This window comes from Epinephelus lanceolatus, chromosome 24 (genome assembly GCF_041903045.1).
Source record: "Epinephelus lanceolatus isolate andai-2023 chromosome 24, ASM4190304v1, whole genome shotgun sequence".
Classification (NCBI taxonomy): domain Eukaryota; kingdom Metazoa; phylum Chordata; class Actinopteri; order Perciformes; family Serranidae; genus Epinephelus; species Epinephelus lanceolatus.
Window position 1 is genome coordinate 5,726,442 of NC_135757.1, and position 19,077 is coordinate 5,745,518.

Here is a 19,077-nt window from a genome sequence, read left to right on the forward strand (position 1 = left end):
AGACACGGCGGTTGGAACCAAAGATCTCAAATTTGGACTCATCAGACCAAAGCACAGATTTCCACTGGTCTAATGTCCATTCCTTGTGTTTCTTGGCCCAAACAAATCTCTTCTGCTTGTTGCCTCTCCTTAGCAGTGGTTTCCTAGCAGCTATTTGACCATGAAGGCCTGATTGGCGCAGTCTCCTCTTAACAGTTGTTCTAGAGATGGGTCTGCTGCTAGAACTCTGTGTGGCATTCATCTGGTCTCTGATCTGAGCTGCTGTTAACTTGCGATTTCTGAGGCTGGTGACTCGGATGAACTTATCCTCAGAAGCAGAGGTGACTCTTGGTCTTCCTTTCCTGGGTCGGTCCTCATGTGTGCCAGTTTCGTTGTAGCGCTTGATGGTTTTTGCGACTCCACTTGGGGACACATTTAAAGTTTTTGCAATTTTCTGGACTGACTGACCTTCATTTCTTAAAGTAATGATGGCCACTGGTTTTTCTTTAGTTAGCTGATTGGTTCTTGCCATAATATGAGTTTTAACAGTTGTCCAATAGGGCTGTCGGCTGTGTATTAACCTGACTTCTGCACAACACAACTGATGGTCCCAACCCCATTGATAAAGCAAGAAATTCCACTAATTAACCCTGATAAGGCACACCTGTGAAGTGGAAACCATTTCAGGTGACTACCTCTTGAAGCTCATGGAGAGAATGCCAAGAGTGTGCAAAGCAGTAATCAGAGCAAAGGGTGGCTATTTTGAAGAAACTAGAATATAAAACATGTTTTCAGTTATTTCACCTTTTTTTGTTAAGTACATAACTCCACATGTGTTCATTCATAGTTTTGATGCCTTCAGTGAGAATCTACAATGTAAATAGTCATGAAAATAAAGAAAACGCATTGAATGAGAAGGTGTGTCCAAACTTTTGGCCTGTACTGTAGGTCCACAGTAACTTATTATTATTATTATTATTACTTATAAGAGTGGGCAGCAATGAGTACTGGGCCATCAAATCACAGCATCCGCGGTGAGAGGACACGGAATTGTGTGCGCGAGGCGATCACGGATATTTGATGTGGAAAAGATGTAGCCAGATGTATTACCTGTTTTAGATACGTGCATAGGTGTTTCTAGCCCACTTTTGGGGGTGCTGAAGCACCCCTAAATTGAATCCCAGCACCCCTAAAATTTGAGAGATTTTTTTTTATTTTTTTATTTTTTTTTACTGTATGTCCTTTTTAACAAGCTAGAAAAGTGTCAAAACCATACAGTACTTGGTTGAAACGTAATATTTTAACAACAAAACTACAGAAAAAAATAAGCCCAAGGTCCATTTTTGGTATTTTTGGTACTCACTATAGGGGGCTGGTTTACTCCAGAAACATACATACTGTTTATGTGTATGTTGAGGAGCTGCTGTATCAAAATGAGTTGTCTTTCCCCAGAAATTAGGGTTACGATATGTTTCTTTTATGATTCCAATCCATTCCTCTTTTGCTGTGGCTCAGCATTTAAATAACCTTTATCAAATCTGATGGTTTAGTCACAGACTTTCCCAAAAAGTGTTTTTCTTTCACAAATGTGGGAATGAAATTGCATTAAAATGTACAAAACACTGAAATTTATCTTGCCTGGCCGGGCAGCTCTCTGGGTGCTCAGCACCCCTAAACCTCTGATCCTAGAATCGCCCCTGGATACGTGGCTGTCTGTCCGTCCGTCCGTCCGTAGCACGAGTCATGTGCACCACTTCACCACCGTGCGTAAAAGCGCAAACAGTCCCTCAAGGAAGGACAGCCATGAGGCAATGAATGAGGAAATAATCGCCCGGGCTTTTAATTGGACCGGCGTTTAATACGCAAAATGGGGTCAAACCCCCGGCGGCTATTTGCCACCTACAGTACGGTATGTGTTTTTGGGTGTTTGAATCTGGGGCGCCGTCAGCCTCCATTAGGTGGAGTTGTGTTGCTACCCACTCTCCCCTTGGATCTCCGCAAGTGTTGTGAGGACTCTAAAACTTCACCTGAGCCTCCCTCGGCATATGGGTGAGTAGATAATGGCTGAATTTTCATTTCTGGGTGCACTATTCCTTTAACCTAAAACACAACTTTATGAGGAGAGGCGCATGTCAAGGGCTCAGTCCATCGAGTTTCAGCTGCTTCCTTCAGGGCGGAGGTTTATCCTCTCAAAATGCTCTACCAGTAGTTACAGATATTCCTTTGTCCCATTGATGCCAGGTCATGTTTCTTGTCCTGTGTGTGGTCTTGGTGTTGTGTATGTGAGCTGTATTGTCATATTGTATTGTTGTGTCTCCCTTTACTGACTGCAAACCAACTTGCCCTACAGGGACATTAGAGTTTTACCTTACCTTAACTTACCTTACCTTACCTTACCTTACATGTTGTTACCTATAAGGTGAATCACATCTTCATGTTCACGATAAAGTAAAATATTGCTGCGTTTGGCTTCATATTTATTCACTACAATGTGGTGTTACGGCAGGGTTCCATGAACCGTTGCGTTTGGTGGGTTCATCTTGGTGGCAGGTGCACTTTGTAGTGGCACATATTTAAATGTTGTCACCCACCAGTGGGAGCGTTTCTTCTTTCTCTGTTTTCTCTAGTCATGTAGCAGCAATTCAAAAAGTATTTGTGTGTTTTATATAAAAAGACCATCTTCCCAGCAGTGAAATACGTCTTTAACCCGAGAACTCTAACGTCGGGTGATTTTCACCCGTGCGATTGTGATCATGCGATTTTCATTGTGTTGCTTTTGTCTGAGTTGTGTGGGTCCTTGCGTAGCTTCATCCTGCTCAAAGACGTCATTGAAGGTAGTTGTGTGTCTCTGCTCCCATACCTGGTTTTTTCAACAGGCAGGTGTTTGGGTGATTTTCACCCGATGTTAGTGTTTGAGGGTCAAATATGTTTTGGCTGGATTTTAGCTGAAGTTAGTGTTTTTTGTATTAATTATCATGCCAACAAGTCCTTTACGTTGGCAATCATTAGCTATATTTCTTCTTTGATACGAAAGCTAAGTTATCCCTAATTTTTCACTAATTTTTATACTTTCCCCCCATGATACCCTTTCTGTTTTATGATACGTTGTATAGGAGGAAATATAAGAAGAGTACTTCAATTTGCTGTGTATTGTTGAACTTAATTGGATGAGAAGTACATTTTATTGGGTAAAATATACCCAACGTTAGTGATGGTGTTACTAATTGTAACGTTAGTGTTCTAGGGTTAAGTGTCGTTTTATAAAGCTAGGTTTGGGAACAAAGACCACTGCACATCAACACGTCTCATTTCCATCTAAAACTATTGACGCAGCATCCTTAATCCATCATATGCAATGAACCATTCTAAATGTTTATCGTACTGGAATGGTCTTTGTCAGTGAATCATTAATTTCAGTCAGTTTGCCCCGTATTAGAAATGTCTTCAAACAATAATCAGAAGTACATAATAAAACTTCCTCTAGTAAGAAGAAATAAGGAAAGACAAGACTTATCAAGTTGTGTTCTGGAGAGTGTAGAATGTTATTTTTATTTTTTGAAGTTTCAGAATTTTTGGGCTTTTTTATCATGAAAAAATCTGGAAAAATGCAAGTATGGTATGCTATTCTTCTGTCATTTTCGTGTTATCTTTCTGCTTTTTGTTAGTTATCATCTGCTCCAGTGATTTGTCTACTGATACAGATGTCTTATGTTTGGTATTGTTTGTTGTTTTCTTGACGAAAGATAAACTGTTATAAATTCTGACATTGCCATGAGGCACCAGAAATAGATCACTGTTTGCATTATATGATGAACTCTCGTTGCAGATGTACAGATATTCATACACAGCGTCCTACATTGTTTACAACATCTACACCAGGTAAGCAAGGCATTTCAGCACCTGATGCACGCTCACGGTGGCATTCAGAAACAGATGGTGGCTGTTATGTATAATATATACTGTATATGTGTTTTTGCATCAGGGAGGTAAGGGAGCTCAACCCTCCGGAGGTTCACAACGCAGTGCTCCAACATGCATCTTGGGGAAGACAAGGACAACAGCTGGTGAGTGTTTGTTAATGCGATCCAGTCTTTCTGTTGCTTCTCCATCTTCTCTCCTCGCTGTCATTTTATGACTTCATGTAGCCTCACCTCTCTGCAGGGATTTCTTCTTCTTCTTCTTCTTCTTCTTCTTCTTGTTATAGTTTACAGTATAGACTCTGTTTACATCCACACTGTGCTGCGTCTGCCTGTTTGTCTGCCTCTGACCTAATTCACGCTGTGACACTTTTTACATTACATTACTCTCAGGGTGCCTATTATACACGAGTGAGGACCTCTGCAGCAGACTTATTAGTCGAGTCAGTATAGGTTACACTTTTCATCATAATTTCCTGGAGAGGAGTAGATGTAGAAGATGAAGGTCTCTGGAAAAATAATTTATTCCAATATTGTTTTCTGGTAGTGTAACTTTTAAAGAAATACATCACCCTCTAATGACCATTTGTATGTCAATTAGACATAGAGAACATCTGTTAACAAACTCGTCCAAATCCAAATCTCATTTATCCAGTTGTATGTTCAGTCCCAAAGTCAGCCCTCTCTGATAAAACTAAGTAAAACTAATCTATGCTCTTTTCAAAACCAGATTCCACTGACAAGAACAGTAATTTGACCTTGCTGAACACAGGAGCTGCTGGTCTGCTGCTGCCTCAATCACTTTGTCTTGTTGGTAACACTTTACTTGAAGGTATCTACATAAGGGTGACATGACACTGTCATAACTATGACATGACAGTGTCATGAACTTACATAAACATTATGTACATGGCCTAAATGTTTATGACTGCTGTCAAGTGTCATTTGGTTTTTGTAATGACAAGTTAACATTGTTTGGGCTGTCTTGACTATGACAAGTTGACATTAATCAAAGTGACATTACCAGAAGTTGTCTTTGTCATGACAAGTTGACATTATATTTGTTTGGGATGTCCTTATAATGACAAGTTGACATTAACCAGGGTGACATTACCAGAAGATGTCTTTGTCATGACAAGTTGACATTAAATTTGTTTGGGATGTCCTTATAATGACAATTTGACATTAATCAAAGTGACATTACCAGAAGTTGTCTTTGTCGCGACAAGTTGACATTAAACTTGTTTGGGATGTCCTTATTATGACAACTTGACATTAACCAGGATGACATTACCAGAAGTTGTCTTTGTCATGACAAGTTGACATTTAATTTGTTTGGGATGTCCTTATAATGACAACTTGACATTAACCAGGATGACATTACCAGAAGTTGTCTTTGTCATGACAAGTTGACATTTAATTTGTTTGGGATGTCCTTATTATGACAACTTGACATTAACATAAAGACATCTTCTGGTAATGTCATCCTGGTTAATGTCAAGTTGTCATTATAAGGACATCCCAAACAAGTTTAATGTCAACTTGTCATGACAAAGACAACTCCTGGTAATGTCACTTTGATTAATGTCAAGTTGTCATAATCAAGACAACCCAAACAATGACAACTTGTCATGACAAAAACCGAATGACACCTAATGACAGCAGTCATAAACGTTTATGACATGTACATAATGTTGATGACATTTGTCGTTTTGGGTATGTTACTGTGTCACTTTGCTGAATCTGAATTAACCCTTTAAAACACTAAAGTCACACAATAACACAAACTAACTAACAGATGGAGGCAGTGGTAGACCAGCAGCTCCTGTGTTCCTGTGTAAAATTACTGTTTTTATCAATGGAGCCTGGGTTTAAAGTGAACATAGATAAGCACTGCAGGATGTTGTGACTGCAAAAATTAAGGTATTCTCAACCAATCACTATGAATTCTGCACAGCCTTGCAATTTTCTCCAATCACTGCAACTCTGCAAATTTGACCAATCATCATAGTTTCCTGTGAATTTCAGCAATCAGAGCAGTCCTCTGTGTAACATCATAAAACTCTTTTCCTTGTCTCTGGTTGTCAAGATATAGACATTTGTACCAAGGACACTCACTGCTAAAGACTGTGCAAGGCTTTCGCATCAACACTGGGGGTCAACTCTTTTGGACTGTGTGCAACATTGTGACGTAACACAGACGACACTGATTGATTGAACACTTTTCTGCCACAAAACACACCCAGAAAATGGCTGAAACATGTTGACAACAGACAAGATAAATCACCATGACGGGGTGCATCCAGATCACATTCTCACTCTGACCTGCTCACATATGGATGTTTGGTCATGGACTTTCTTTTTGGACCTATTATGTGTTTAGTTCTTATTGGATAATTTGGCAAAGATTCAGACACTCAGACTCTTCCTGTGAGTCACTGTTACAGTTTTCATTCTGCTGATCCAGCATATTCATATGATAAATGTTTAATTTGATGCCACCAGCATTTGCTTGACATGTCCTCAGGTATGCAGCAGTAAGACAGAGCTGAGTTGCTGCAGGTGAAGTTTTCCAACTCAGAATGGCTGCTGAGTGACTAATGGATATTCAGAACAGAGCAAGGGAAAATAAATAAATAACTCCACAAAAAAGGGGAGCAAAATAAAATCAGGAGGACTCAGGATATTGGTGAACCTGCAGGATGTGCCGGGCTGATCCTGTTTGTTTTTGCAAATGCAAATATTAAAAAACACTGATGAAAGACGGAAAACAAACACACGTGTTTTGCAGCGTGGTGAGATAAAACCAGGGGCTTTAATATGGAAAAACAAAATCTCATCAGAGAGGAAATCAAAAGGAAAAGCACATTGAAAGCAGCAGAAAGAAAAAGTTGAGGAGAAAAAAAAACAGCTGCAAGGACCACAGCTTATAAATAAATATCATATATGTGCGTGAGTGTACCATCAATATCTTCTCTCTCTCCTCTTCTTCCTTAGATCTACATCTTTGAGAACAACATCTACTACCAGTCAGACGTGAAGAGTAACTCTCTGAGAATCACCTCCTCTGGGATGGAGGGAGTCATCTTTAATGGACTGGCCGACTGGCTGTATGAAGGTGCGTTTGTGTCTGACAAATGAGATTTTTCAGCCCAGTCACAGGAGGAAAATGTTGACATTGTATGTTCGTGCAAACCTCGAGTATGTTACATTTGTACGTTTCATATCAGCTGTCCTGAAGTGACATAATATATGAGCTGACTTTGTCACCTGGACGTGGGCGTGTGATGTCTTGGCGAGACACTTGCCAAGCTGCAGACTGCTGTTTGAGACCAATAACCAACAAAACCAGTTGTGTGTCCGAGTCCTGATTGTACAACCAAATCCAGGTATTTTACCACAGTGTTGTTGGAACATTCAAATTTCAACGTATCCCCTAATGTACAAATGTAATATGTCCATGGTTTGCAGAAATGTACAACACCAACATTTATTCTTTATTTATTCAACATTTAATCTATAAATTTGATTGATTGTAGGCATCAAAAATGAGATTATCAGAGATTGTTTCAATCTTAAAATTAAATCTTTCCAACAGTTACATTCTTGACATTTACAGGAAGTTACTGTGAATGCTGCTGCATCATTAAAAGTGGTCACAAAACACTTGCTAGCTTTTATTGTGAAGCTAAGTGCGTTGCAATCACAATCAGAATGATTTTTTTTTTCATTCAGCAACATCTTATCTCATCATTACAACATCGGCATCTCGTAATGAGGTCATTAGGATCTCATACGAAAACATCAAGATCTCATAACGACGACATCTTATGTTGCACCAGAAAACAACACAATGTATTGGTCACAAAAATTAGCGCTTATGTTTATTTATTTGTAAATGATTTAATGGTGTTTGAAACAACTGTCTGAGTCGTCAGTGGTGGAATGGAATTGCATACTGTAGCCTACTTTTGACACACAATTTTGACATACTCATACTTTACTCGAGTATTTCCATCTTAAGCGTCTACATACATCAGCTTCTCTGCATTTATATGACAATTTTTACATAAAAAACATATTATGCAGTATTGTACTAGTAATCTAAACAAAGTATTTCAACATTCAGTGACGATATAACACTTTGAAAAAGCCAACTTTTGTTACTTGATGTACATTTTATTGAGCTTTACTTTTACTTAAGTAACATTTTGAATTCAGGACTTTTACTTGTAAAGAAGTTTTTGTGGAGGTACTCAGGGGCGATTCTAGGATCAGAGGTTTAGGGGTCAATTCCATTCCCACATTTGTGAAAGAAAAGCACAACACTTTTTGGGAAAGTCTGTGACTAAACCATCAGATTTGATAAAGGTTATTTAAATGCTGAGCCACAGCAAAAGAGGAATGGATTGGAATCATAAAAGAAACATATCGTAACCCTAATTTCTGGGGGAAGACAACTCATTTTGATACAGCAGCTCCTCAACATACACATAAACAGTATGTATGTTTCTGGAGTAAACCAGCCCCCTATAGTGAGCACCAAAAATACCAAAAATGGACCTTGGACTTATTTTTTGGACTTTTATTTGAAATGAAATGCACAACATGTAACATTAACACATTAACAGTAATTGACTTTTCAATATTTGTCTCTGCCTTTTTCCTTCTTGTCACAATAGGAGTTATAATGTTAATGGGCATCCAGTCAGTTAGCTAGTCAGTAGCACCTTGGCTTTAATATTAACACATGCACATGACACAACAGCTAGCTTCTCTCATTCCAATTCAAACAGAGGACAGTGGTTCTGACCACCTGTAACGTTTCCTAGCTAGAAAAAACGTCAGCTAACCTCTACCTAACAACATGAACAGTGACCTACGATTAAATGCAGCAAAAATGAGGACTGGTAATGATAATAATGTGTTGGTATTGAGTGGTAGAAGTTAAGAAATGTGCCACATATCCTAGTTTAAGCCAGGTACTTACACCACTACTGCATATCACCCACTCTGGAAGGCAGCGCATTGCTCTGTGCAGATAGAGCGCTCAGAGCCCGAGTCACATTTTTGTTGTTAAAATATTACATTGCAACCAAGTACTGTATGGTTTTGACACTTTTCTAGCTTGTTTAAAAAGGACATACAGTAAAAAAAAAAAAAAAAACCTCTCAAATTTTAGGGGTGCTGAGATTCAATTTAGGGGTGCTTCAGCACCCCCAAAAATGGGCTAGAAACGCCTATGGAGGTACTCCTGCCAGCTTCTCTTAAGTACCTTAAAGAACCCCTCTTCAAAAAATCTGTACTATCCCTTTAAGTAAAGGATTTAATGTTACACCACTGTAGTCGTACTCGTCATGTAATGAGCAGTTTTTTTTCATGAATCTCTTGATGATAAAAAACAACAACCTGTTGAACAGGTTTATACATTCTGGTGTCTTCAGGCTCCAGTCTGGAAGCTTTTGTGTGACTCAACACTTGAGGATGTAGTTTCAGGAGTACACTGTGCATCCTCTGTTCAGCTGTTTCAAATGTTTCAAAGATTTGTCTTTTGCCTTAAATGAAACGACGCCGGGCGGACGAGACAAACCCTGCAGAACGGCGATGAAAAATCAACAACACGCCTCTACAATCCATTAAGTCGCTTTGCAAACAAATTCAGTAATGTGGTGATGGTCCCTGCACAAACACAGAATGGGGCAGATGGGGAACATTATAGAATCATTTCTGTTTGTAGATTTACTGCGAGCTGTGTGTGTGCTTTTTCCTTCTGATTTGCATTTACTTTAGACTGTAACCATTTGGCTGATGTTTTGACAGTGAAGGAAAGAGCAGAATAAATCCCATTTCATCAATAAACTGAGCAACCAGGCAGCCTTTTCCCTGTCAAAGTGTCTGTTGTCTGATTTTTAAGGTATTTTAAACCAGTTTGTATGAGATTTAATCCAACATGTAGTGTCCTACAGAGAAGCATTTGACTGCAGATGATCAAAAAACACAAGCACATATGTCGGCATCTGTGAGCGTTGTCGAGTCAGAAACAGAAGTAAAAAGGATAAACTGTGACACAAATGTTGATTATTTGTGTGTTTTTCTTCCCAGAGGAGATTCTGCGCTCACACTTGGCTCACTGGTGGTCGCCTGACGGAGAGCGACTGGCTTTCCTCACCATCAACGACACCTTGGTTCCCAACATGATTCTGCCCCAGTTCACTGGCAGCACCTACCCCAAAGGACTGCAGTACCCTTATCCTATGGTAAGTCTGCTGCAAGTGGATTGTGGGAAATAAAGTCCTGACATCATGCATGAAGTTCCAGAGAAATACAAAAAAAAAAAACATATAACAGTTGTTTCCTGCCTATATTCTTACCTGCTTTAATTTTGTTAGTTTCTCTCATTAGCTTCACCAAGCGGAAGCTAGTTTGCAGCTAATCATGCAAACTATTGGACCAATCATCCTAATATTCTGCGTTCACATTTATGAGTGTATGCTCAGTGATTCACCATTGTTGAGAAACCTCTTTAATTGACTGTTGTATACTGTCCATGACTGCTGACTCATCACTCCTATTAATCGTGGCTGGAAGTTTTACGGAAGTTGGCTATAAACAACAATCTTACCGTCTGGTACAGGCTGCGTCTACTCGAATCGCAACCCAGTTTAGATCTCCACGCCCACTTCCGCATACGCAGAGCCCTGACGGAAAACTCCGACCACCTCTGAGCTACTGCAAATAAGGGGGGCTAGTCAGCCAGCTAGCTAACATAGCCTGTTTTGGTTTACCCCGTTACATCAATATACAACTACTTGTAAATTTAGTACTGCCGCAAATCTATTAAATGACTACTTGACTACTTATCACCGCCACAAATATACGCTACATTCAGAACACTAGAATGCCCCACAAAACAGCTGCTATCATGTTAGTTCAATGAAATTGGTCTTCTCTTCTGCTAGATCTATCCTTCGGTAAAGTTGACCAGATGTAAAGAGGTGGACACATCTGGATTCGCACGGGGTAATCGTGATCTCTGTCTGATTAAACCATGGATGTATGAGGAAATAAACTGGATTTGCGGTAGCTCGGAGGTGGTCGGAGGTTTCCGTCAGGGCTCTCCGAATGCGGAAGTGGGCGTGGCAATCTAAACTAGGTTGCGATTCGAGTAGACGCTTACAGGCCAAACTTTGACCTCTTTTGTGTCACAAAAACTGACAAACTGACAACTGAACGAGAGCACCTGCAGATTATTGCCATATGCAATACGAAATGATCCTCTTAAGTTAGGCATGATATGAAATTAATTAACCCCTGTTTTTGTTATTTTTGCCGCCATCTTGACTGTAAGGAAGCCAGGAGGGACAGTTCCAACTGGTTCTGCCACATGGCTTCGTACCCCACCAGGAGCGTTTTGCTTGCCCGATATTGTAGACTTACAGATTTCGTTTATGTTATCATTTTTCTTGATATTTGTGCTTCATGTACTGCTTGCAAATTACATGTCATATCCGAGTCCTTCTTTCCTTCCGTGCTAAAAATTACAAATATGTCCCAACGTTTGATTTGAACACAGACGGCGCATCTCTGATTTCTTCCTTTGGTACCTCCATCTTTGTTTTGATGAACTTCCTGCCAAATGCCACTGACTGAGACCTCTGCTGACCTCACCGGAAAAAAACAAAACATCAGCACCATCTAGTGGACTGAAAAAGCAACTGATTGTATTATTCTAGCACCAAATGTTGTATTAAAATATGTATTTGCAAAAATGAAAAGATGGATTCTTGGTGTCTATGTATCGATACAATATCACCACGCAAAATATTGCGATACTGATTTTTTTCCCCACCGCTAGTGACACACTATTCACTATTCTACGACAGCATACGAACACAACCGATTTCACACGGCAGCTTTATAATATTTTACTTGAAACCCCAGAAACTAACTCCAATGTAGAGCTAAAGAAACTTGGATTTTCTTTTATTTAAAACAACTGTGAAATTTGTCCTCATATGAGCGTACAATTTAAATAAATGTGTACGGAGTCAAAAGTTGATAAATTAGTCTCTTAGGCTCTTTGCTGCACGTCATCCCTCCTCTCTCTCGCCTTTCATGTCTATCTTCAGCTGTTCTATTAAATAAAGGCAAAAGCAAAATAAATAAAATTAAAAAAAGGTTGATACACGAGTATTTATTTGGGTTTAAATTGAGTTTTTCTCTCAAAGACACCCATTTTCTCCTGATAAATGGTGCCAAATTACAGAGTTCTTCTCAGGAAAACTTCAAAGCAAAAGCATGAGACATCAGATATGTAATTAATTTTAACCTGTAAAATTAACTGCCACTGATTTTTTTTCCTGCTTTAATTGAAAAAAAAAAAAAAAAAAGATTAAACTAAAACATGCACACAGGAGATTCAAAATGTAATTTTCTAGCTGTAGCAGTTATAAACTAAAATTATATTAGCATTCTGAGAACAAACTTGCCTCTGGCACACTCACAGAAATGGTATAGTGATGTATTGATTTCCAAATACATGTGATAATAAGATTCTAATGTGTGTTTGACACTTTCAGGCCGGTCAGGCGAACCCTGCCATCAAGCTGTCGGTGGTCAACCTGTTCGGAGCGACACACACTCAAGAACTGCAGCCTCCTGAGCAGCTCAGGCTCAGGTGACACACACACACACACATGTGAGAACATCCGCAGTAAAAACAAAGACGCAAAGTCTGACTGTCCTCTCTGCAGGGATTTCTACGTCACCATGGTGAAGTGGATCAGTGATACTCACCTCACAGTACGGTGGGTCAACCGACCCCAGAATGCTTCGCTGCTGACGGTGTGTGACGCGACCCTTGGAGTCTGTCTGCAGGTGGGTGACACTGCTGACTATGTGACACTGTGTTGTTCAGATGGACTATCCTGTATACCACTTATTTGAAATTTCCTCAGCTACTCAACAGCATGTATATCGTATAAATGTGTTTCAAGTCGGATTTTCTTGTGTTTAATTCAGAGACACGAGGACTCTTCAGAGACGTGGCTCTCCCTGCAGGTAAACCTCAATACAGTCCTTCCTCATAACATCACTGCACCGACTTTATATACTGTGTTATGCTCACAGCAATATCTATATGTGACATTATTAAGGGAAGAACAGAGCGGGAGGCATTCATGCATAAAGTGTGTCACCTCTGTTTGTCTCTGCAGAGACAGGAGCCGCTGTTCTCCAAGGACAGGAGCAGGTTTTTCCTCACACTGCCCGTGAAACAAGGAGGTCAGGGAGATTTCCACCACATCACAATGTTCACCAAAAAGGTGACTCCAGAAGGACTTTTTGTTGTCGTCTCCGTGCGGAAAATGTTCATCTAATAAGTGACTATACGAAGCACAGCAGCAAAGGATAAGTGGTGTATTTTATTTTCTGGTTTCAGTTACGAAGTGATCAGGACGAAGTTCGACACTTGACGTCAGGAGACTGGGAGGTGACAAAAATCGTAGCGTACGATGAAAACAACCAGATCATGTACGTCTTGGTTTTGCTTCTCACATCAACAAACCACTTTAATCAAATTGGTAAAGTAAAAAAAAAAAAGTGCTTAAAGGGATAGTTCAGGGACCGGTTGCACAAAACTCCTTAAGTTTTCTCCTTACTTGCGAGCCCTGGGGTTCATGACTGTAAATCTGTGTTTACTGTTTCTGCCACAGTAGCGAAGAGAGTCGTGACGTATAATGGATCTCTGACCTTGTCCTACTTTAGCTGCTCTGCTTTCTCCCCACACAGATACTTTCTGAGCACAGAGGACTCTGCACAACAGAGACATTTATACAGGTAAAAATACCCTCAACAAATTAATCACTGTATTTTTAAAAGTCGTTTGCTCATTATTTCTCCAGCGGTTTCCTCTGTTGTGTGTGATGCATAATGTTGTGTCTGTCCTCCGACAGTGTGTCCACTCTCGGCCTGTTTCCACGACGATGCCTCACCTGTGGACTGAAGGAGGACTGTTCGTTCTTTGACGCCGACGTCAGCACCGATGCACAGCACGCTATCCTGCACTGCAGAGGTCGGGGACAGTCAAAGAAATCAGCCAAGTGACCAGAAGAAAATGTTGGCTTTTAATGTTTCTGCAAACCACAGATATGTTATAGAAGTATCATATCAACGTTCCTAAAGAGACATAGATCTGATTACGGAGCCAGCTGCCAAGCTGCAGACCACACATCCATACCACCAACAAACACACAGTCAAGGCAATTGTGCCACCTAAAGCTGTTGGTTTTTAGCAAGTCATCACTGCATTTACACCGACGACTGTGTGGCCAAAGGTGGAGTGTTTTCTCGTGAGCCATTGCTGCTTTTCCAGCTGCAATTGCGCCACCAAAGGCAGGTTTTTTTGGTGAGCCATTGCTGATTTTCAAACGGGGATTATGCCACCAAAAGCCAGTATTTTTTAATTGAGTCATCACTGCATTTCCAGCGGGGATTGTTTTTGAGGGAGACATCACTACTCTTCCAAAGGCAACTGTGTTATCCAAAGCATTTTTTTACTGAGTTATCACTGCATTTCCAGCAATGATTGTGTGACTGAAGCTAGGTCTTTTTTTAGTGGATCATCACTGCATTTCCAGCGGTGATTGTGCTACCAAAATCATTTGTTTTTAAGGGCGACATCACTGTTCTTCCAAAGGCTATTGTGCTATCTAAAGCATTTTTCTAGCGAGTCATCACTGCATTTCCAGCAATGATTGCGCGACCAAAAGTAGGTCTTTTTTTCCTGAGCCATTGCTGCTTTTCCAACAGTAATTACGCCACTAAAAGCCAGTATTTTTTTAGTGAGTCATCACTGCATTTCCAGCGGGGATTGTTTTTGAGGGAGACATCACTGCTCTTCCAAAGGCAATTGTGTTATCCAAAGCATTTTTTTACTGAGTTATCACTGCATTTCCAGCAATGATTGTGTGACTGAAGGTAGGTCTTTTATTTTAGTGGATCATCACTGCATTTCCAGCAGTGATTGTGCTACCAAAATCATTTGTTTTTAAGGGAGACATCACTGTTCTTCCAAAGGCTATTGTGCTATCTAAAGCATTTTTCTAGCGAGTCATCACTGCATTTCCAGCAATGATTGCGCGACCAAAAGTAGGTCTTTGTTTCCTGAGCCATTGCTGCTTTTCCAACGGTAATTACGCCACTAAAAGCCAGTATTTTTTTAGTGAGTCATCACTGCATTTTCAGTGGTGACTGTGCCATCCACTGCAGGCATTTTTTAGCAATCACAGCTGCATTTCCAGCAGAGATTGTGCTACAAAAATCATTTGTTTTTAAGGGACACATCACTGTTCTTCCAAAGGCAACTGTGCTATCCAAAGCATTTTTTACTGAATTATCACTGCATTTCCAGCAATGATTGCGCGACTAAAGGAAGGTGTTTTTTGTGAGCCATTGCTGCTTTTCCAACAGCAACTGTGCCAACAAAAGCAGGTGGTTTTTAGCAAGTTATTGCCATATTTCCAATGGCAAATGTGCCACCAATAGTGGGTGTTTTTTAGTGAGACATCCCTGCATTTCCAACGGCAATTGTGCCACCAAAAGCCAGTTTTTTTTAGTGAGTCATCACTGCATTTCCAGTGGTGATTGTGCTACCAAAATCATTTGTTTTTAAGGGAGACATCACTGCTCTTCCAAAGGCAATTGTGCTATCCAAAGCATGTTTTCACCAAGTTATCACTGCATTTCCAGCAATGATTGCATGACTAAAGGTAAGTGTTTTTTTCATGAGCCACTGCTGTTTTTCCAGCAGCGATTGTGCCACCAAAAGCCAATCTATTTTCATGAGTCATCACGACATTGCAAGCAGTTATTATGCCACCAAAGGCGGGTGTTTTGTAATAAGCCATCATTGCTTTCCAACAGTGACTGTGCCAACAAAAGCGGGTGGTTATTAGCAAGTTATTGCTGCATTTCCAACAGCAATTGTGTCGCCAAAAGTATTTATTTTTAAGTGAGACATCACTGTTCTTTCAAGGGCAATTGTCCCACCCAAAGTGGGTGTTTTTTAGTTAGCCATCAGTGTTAGCCACCAAAAGCCATTTTTTTTAATTGAGTCACCACTGCATTTCCAGTGGTGATTGTGCAAACCAAAACCCCATGTTTTTCATGAGCTATCGCTGCTTTAACAGCCACAATTGTGCTACCAAAGGCAGGTGTTTTTTGTGAGCCATTGCTGCTTTTCCAACAGCGACTGTGCCACCAAAAGCCAGTCTTTGTTAGTGAGTCATCACCACATTGCAAGCAGTTATTAAGCCATTATTGCTTTTCCATCAGTGATTTTGCCAACAAAAGCGGGTGGTTATTAGCAAGTTATTGCTGCATTTCCAACAGTGATTGTGCTGCCAAAAGTATTTATTTTTAAGTGAGACATCACTGTTCTTTCAAAGGTTACTGTCCTATCCACGGTGGGTGTTTTTTAATGAGCCATTGCTGCTTTTCCAATGGTGAGTGTGCCACCAAAATCAGGTGCTTTTTAATGAAACATCACTAACGGCTATTTTGTCACAAAAAGTGGATGTTTTTTTAGTGAGCCATGGCTGTATTTCTGGTGATGTTTGTGCCAAACAAGTTGGGTGTTTTTTTTGCAAGTCATTGCTGTATTTCCAATGGCAAATGTGCCACCAATAGTGAGTGTTTTTTAGTGAGACATCACTGCATTTCCAACGGCGATTGTGCCACCAAAAGTGGATGTTTCTTAGCAAGTCATTGTTGCATTGACAGTGGCAAATGTGCCACCAATAGCGGGTGCTTACTAGTGAGACTTAAGTGCATTTTATGCAACAATTGTGCCATGTAAGGCGGGTGTGTTTCAGCTGGCCATTGCTGCATTTCCAGCAGTGATTGTGTCACGAAAACCGGTGGTTTTAAGCCAACTATAAATGGGTTTTCTGCCCTACACATAACCTCAAGTTGCCAACAGCATTCTTGGTATGTAAAGAAAAGAAAAGTTTCAACATATCACTGACATAATAACATACAAATGTTGCATATCTGTGGTTTGCAGAAATAACGCACAATGCCAGCGTTTATTCTGGTGAATGGGTTGAAGAAATGAAAAATGCTATTTCCTATGTCTGAGTCAATCTAGTAGATAACAAGTAATTCTAAAATGTGTTATTATTCTTTCCAGAATTAGGGTAGTATAACCAAAAGAAGAAATGCTATGTAAACCTCTGTATTAATGTCTCTTAACCTCGCAAATAAGTCGGAAATGTAGCTTTAAAAGGTGGAGATAAATCAACATATCTTATTATATTCATTAAAACAGCTAAAACAATGTTTTATTCCCTCCCTTTGCAGGTCCTGGAGTTCCAGCTGTGCTGCTTCTGAGTTTTGATGACGTGGACTGTGAGCGGTCTTTATTCTCCGTCACATGAAACCACTTTGTGTTTATGTGATGTTTGTGTGGGCAGGCAGATGTGCCTTTCCTCGAAAATGGAAAGCTGTGTGCAGCAATTAAGCATCATCATCTCATTTGTATGAAAACATCAGCAGCTGTTGGATCTGACGCCGTGCCAAACCGCACAGGCAATTTGGGCATTTCAAGATGTGTTTTGTATCGCACTTTAAATATTCATCATCTATTCATCTCCACAATTGTTTATTTTAAGATGGCGAACAGTTGGTACTCCTGTGCACGCTGACAAAGAGGAAAATTATGTTGAAAAAAATCTGTGAAAATATGACAGGCTGCTGATTCATATCCAAGAAACACTCAGCTCCAAGGTGATGCAGCGAGAGCCTCAGATATTGAAGAGTACAGTACGTGTACAGTATAGAAAACCTGCCAACTATGTGGATTAGTGGTTATAAAATAAAAATGGAGGCATGCCCTTCCATCGCTGCAGCCTCTGCTGAATATTTTATGTGATGTTATCTTGTCCATATTGTCTTTATTCTTGTATCACTGAGAGAAAACATGAACACATAAGAAATATCAATGTTTAGGCCTCACACAAGTAATAAATACTGATCCAGTATCGTCCACAAAAGAAGTTTCAATCTCTGATGATTTTTCATTTCACAGCGTACTTCATCTTAGAGAACAACCTCCCTCTGCGGTCGGCGCTGGAGACTAAAAAGAGGATTCAGAGTGAAATCCGGATGATCGCTAATGACAACTTTGGTACAAATAATCTGCACTAATGAACGATATGAGTGTGTTTGCACCTGTCTGTCCTCTGCTTCACCTCTCCTTCCGCTAATGTTTCTGCCTCGTCCTCCCAGAGCTGCCTCTGAAGCTCATCTATCCTCCTGACTTCTCCGAGTCCTACCTCTACGGCCTTCTCCTTATTGTGTAAGCCCATTCCACTTTATTACATTTACATTTTTGTACCATTTACATTCACCGCAGCACTGTGAGCTTGAGAGGACGGCTCAAAGTGAGATGCTTCTTTTTCTACAGGAGTTAGAAATGGAAATAAAAAGCATGTTAGATGATAAAATGTAAATGTAGCACAACGTTTCGCAGTTTAAGAAACTTCTTGAATGTCCTATTACCTTTTTCTGTATGCAGTTTCTGCAAACCAAATTTTATTTCCATGTTTTATACGTATCATATCAATGGTTTTAAAGTGACGTAGTGTCTGAGCTGACTGTCTTTGTGATGTGGAGGGATGGTGTGGCACCTAGGCAAGATGCCTGCCAAGCTGCAGACCACTGTTCTAGAGCAACAACCAACAAAACCAATTGTTTTGTTGGTTGTTGCTGTGTTTCCTGTGGCCCTTCAGCCCCCTAACGCTGCTGTATTTTAGGGAAGGGCAGCTCTTTTCCAGAAGCTTTTCAGCCCCCAAACGCAGATGTTTTTTAGCAACCTGTCACTGTGTTTCCTGTGGCCCTTTAGCCCCTGAACGTAGATGATTTTTGGTAACCTGTTGCTGTGTTTCCTTTGGTCCTTTGGTGCCCAAAACATAGATTTTATTTAGCAACCTGTCACTGTGTTTCCTGTGGCCCTTTAGCCCCTGAACGTAGATGATTTTTGGTAACCTGTTGCTGTGTTTCCTTTGGTCCTTTGGTGCCCAAAACATAGATTTTATTTAGCAACCTGTCACTGTGTTTCCTGTGGCCCTTTGGCCCCAAAACACTGGTGTGTTTTTTAGGAAAGGGCAGCTCTTTTCCAGAA

The 19,077-nt window shown here is 40.3% G+C and overlaps 1 protein-coding gene across 2 annotated transcripts in view; it reads left to right on the plus strand.

The window, feature by feature from the left end:
• Window positions 1–19,077, plus strand: part of LOC117250242 (inactive dipeptidyl peptidase 10-like) — a 91,288-nt gene that overhangs the window by 62,506 nt on the left and 9,705 nt on the right. For both annotated transcript variants that reach the window (XM_078165934.1, XM_078165935.1), the window contains exons 6-19: window positions 3,806–3,858; window positions 3,962–4,043; window positions 6,894–7,014; window positions 9,999–10,153; window positions 12,476–12,573; window positions 12,650–12,773; window positions 12,918–12,956; window positions 13,112–13,219; window positions 13,336–13,427; window positions 13,686–13,733; window positions 13,850–13,968; window positions 17,256–17,303; window positions 17,983–18,081; window positions 18,183–18,252. In XM_078165934.1, the coding sequence (XP_078022060.1) occupies window positions 3,806–3,858; window positions 3,962–4,043; window positions 6,894–7,014; window positions 9,999–10,153; window positions 12,476–12,573; window positions 12,650–12,773; window positions 12,918–12,956; window positions 13,112–13,219; window positions 13,336–13,427; window positions 13,686–13,733; window positions 13,850–13,968; window positions 17,256–17,303; window positions 17,983–18,081; window positions 18,183–18,252 (1,256 nt within the window). The remainder of the gene's footprint in view (window positions 1–3,805; window positions 3,859–3,961; window positions 4,044–6,893; window positions 7,015–9,998; window positions 10,154–12,475; window positions 12,574–12,649; window positions 12,774–12,917; window positions 12,957–13,111; window positions 13,220–13,335; window positions 13,428–13,685; window positions 13,734–13,849; window positions 13,969–17,255; window positions 17,304–17,982; window positions 18,082–18,182; window positions 18,253–19,077) is intronic.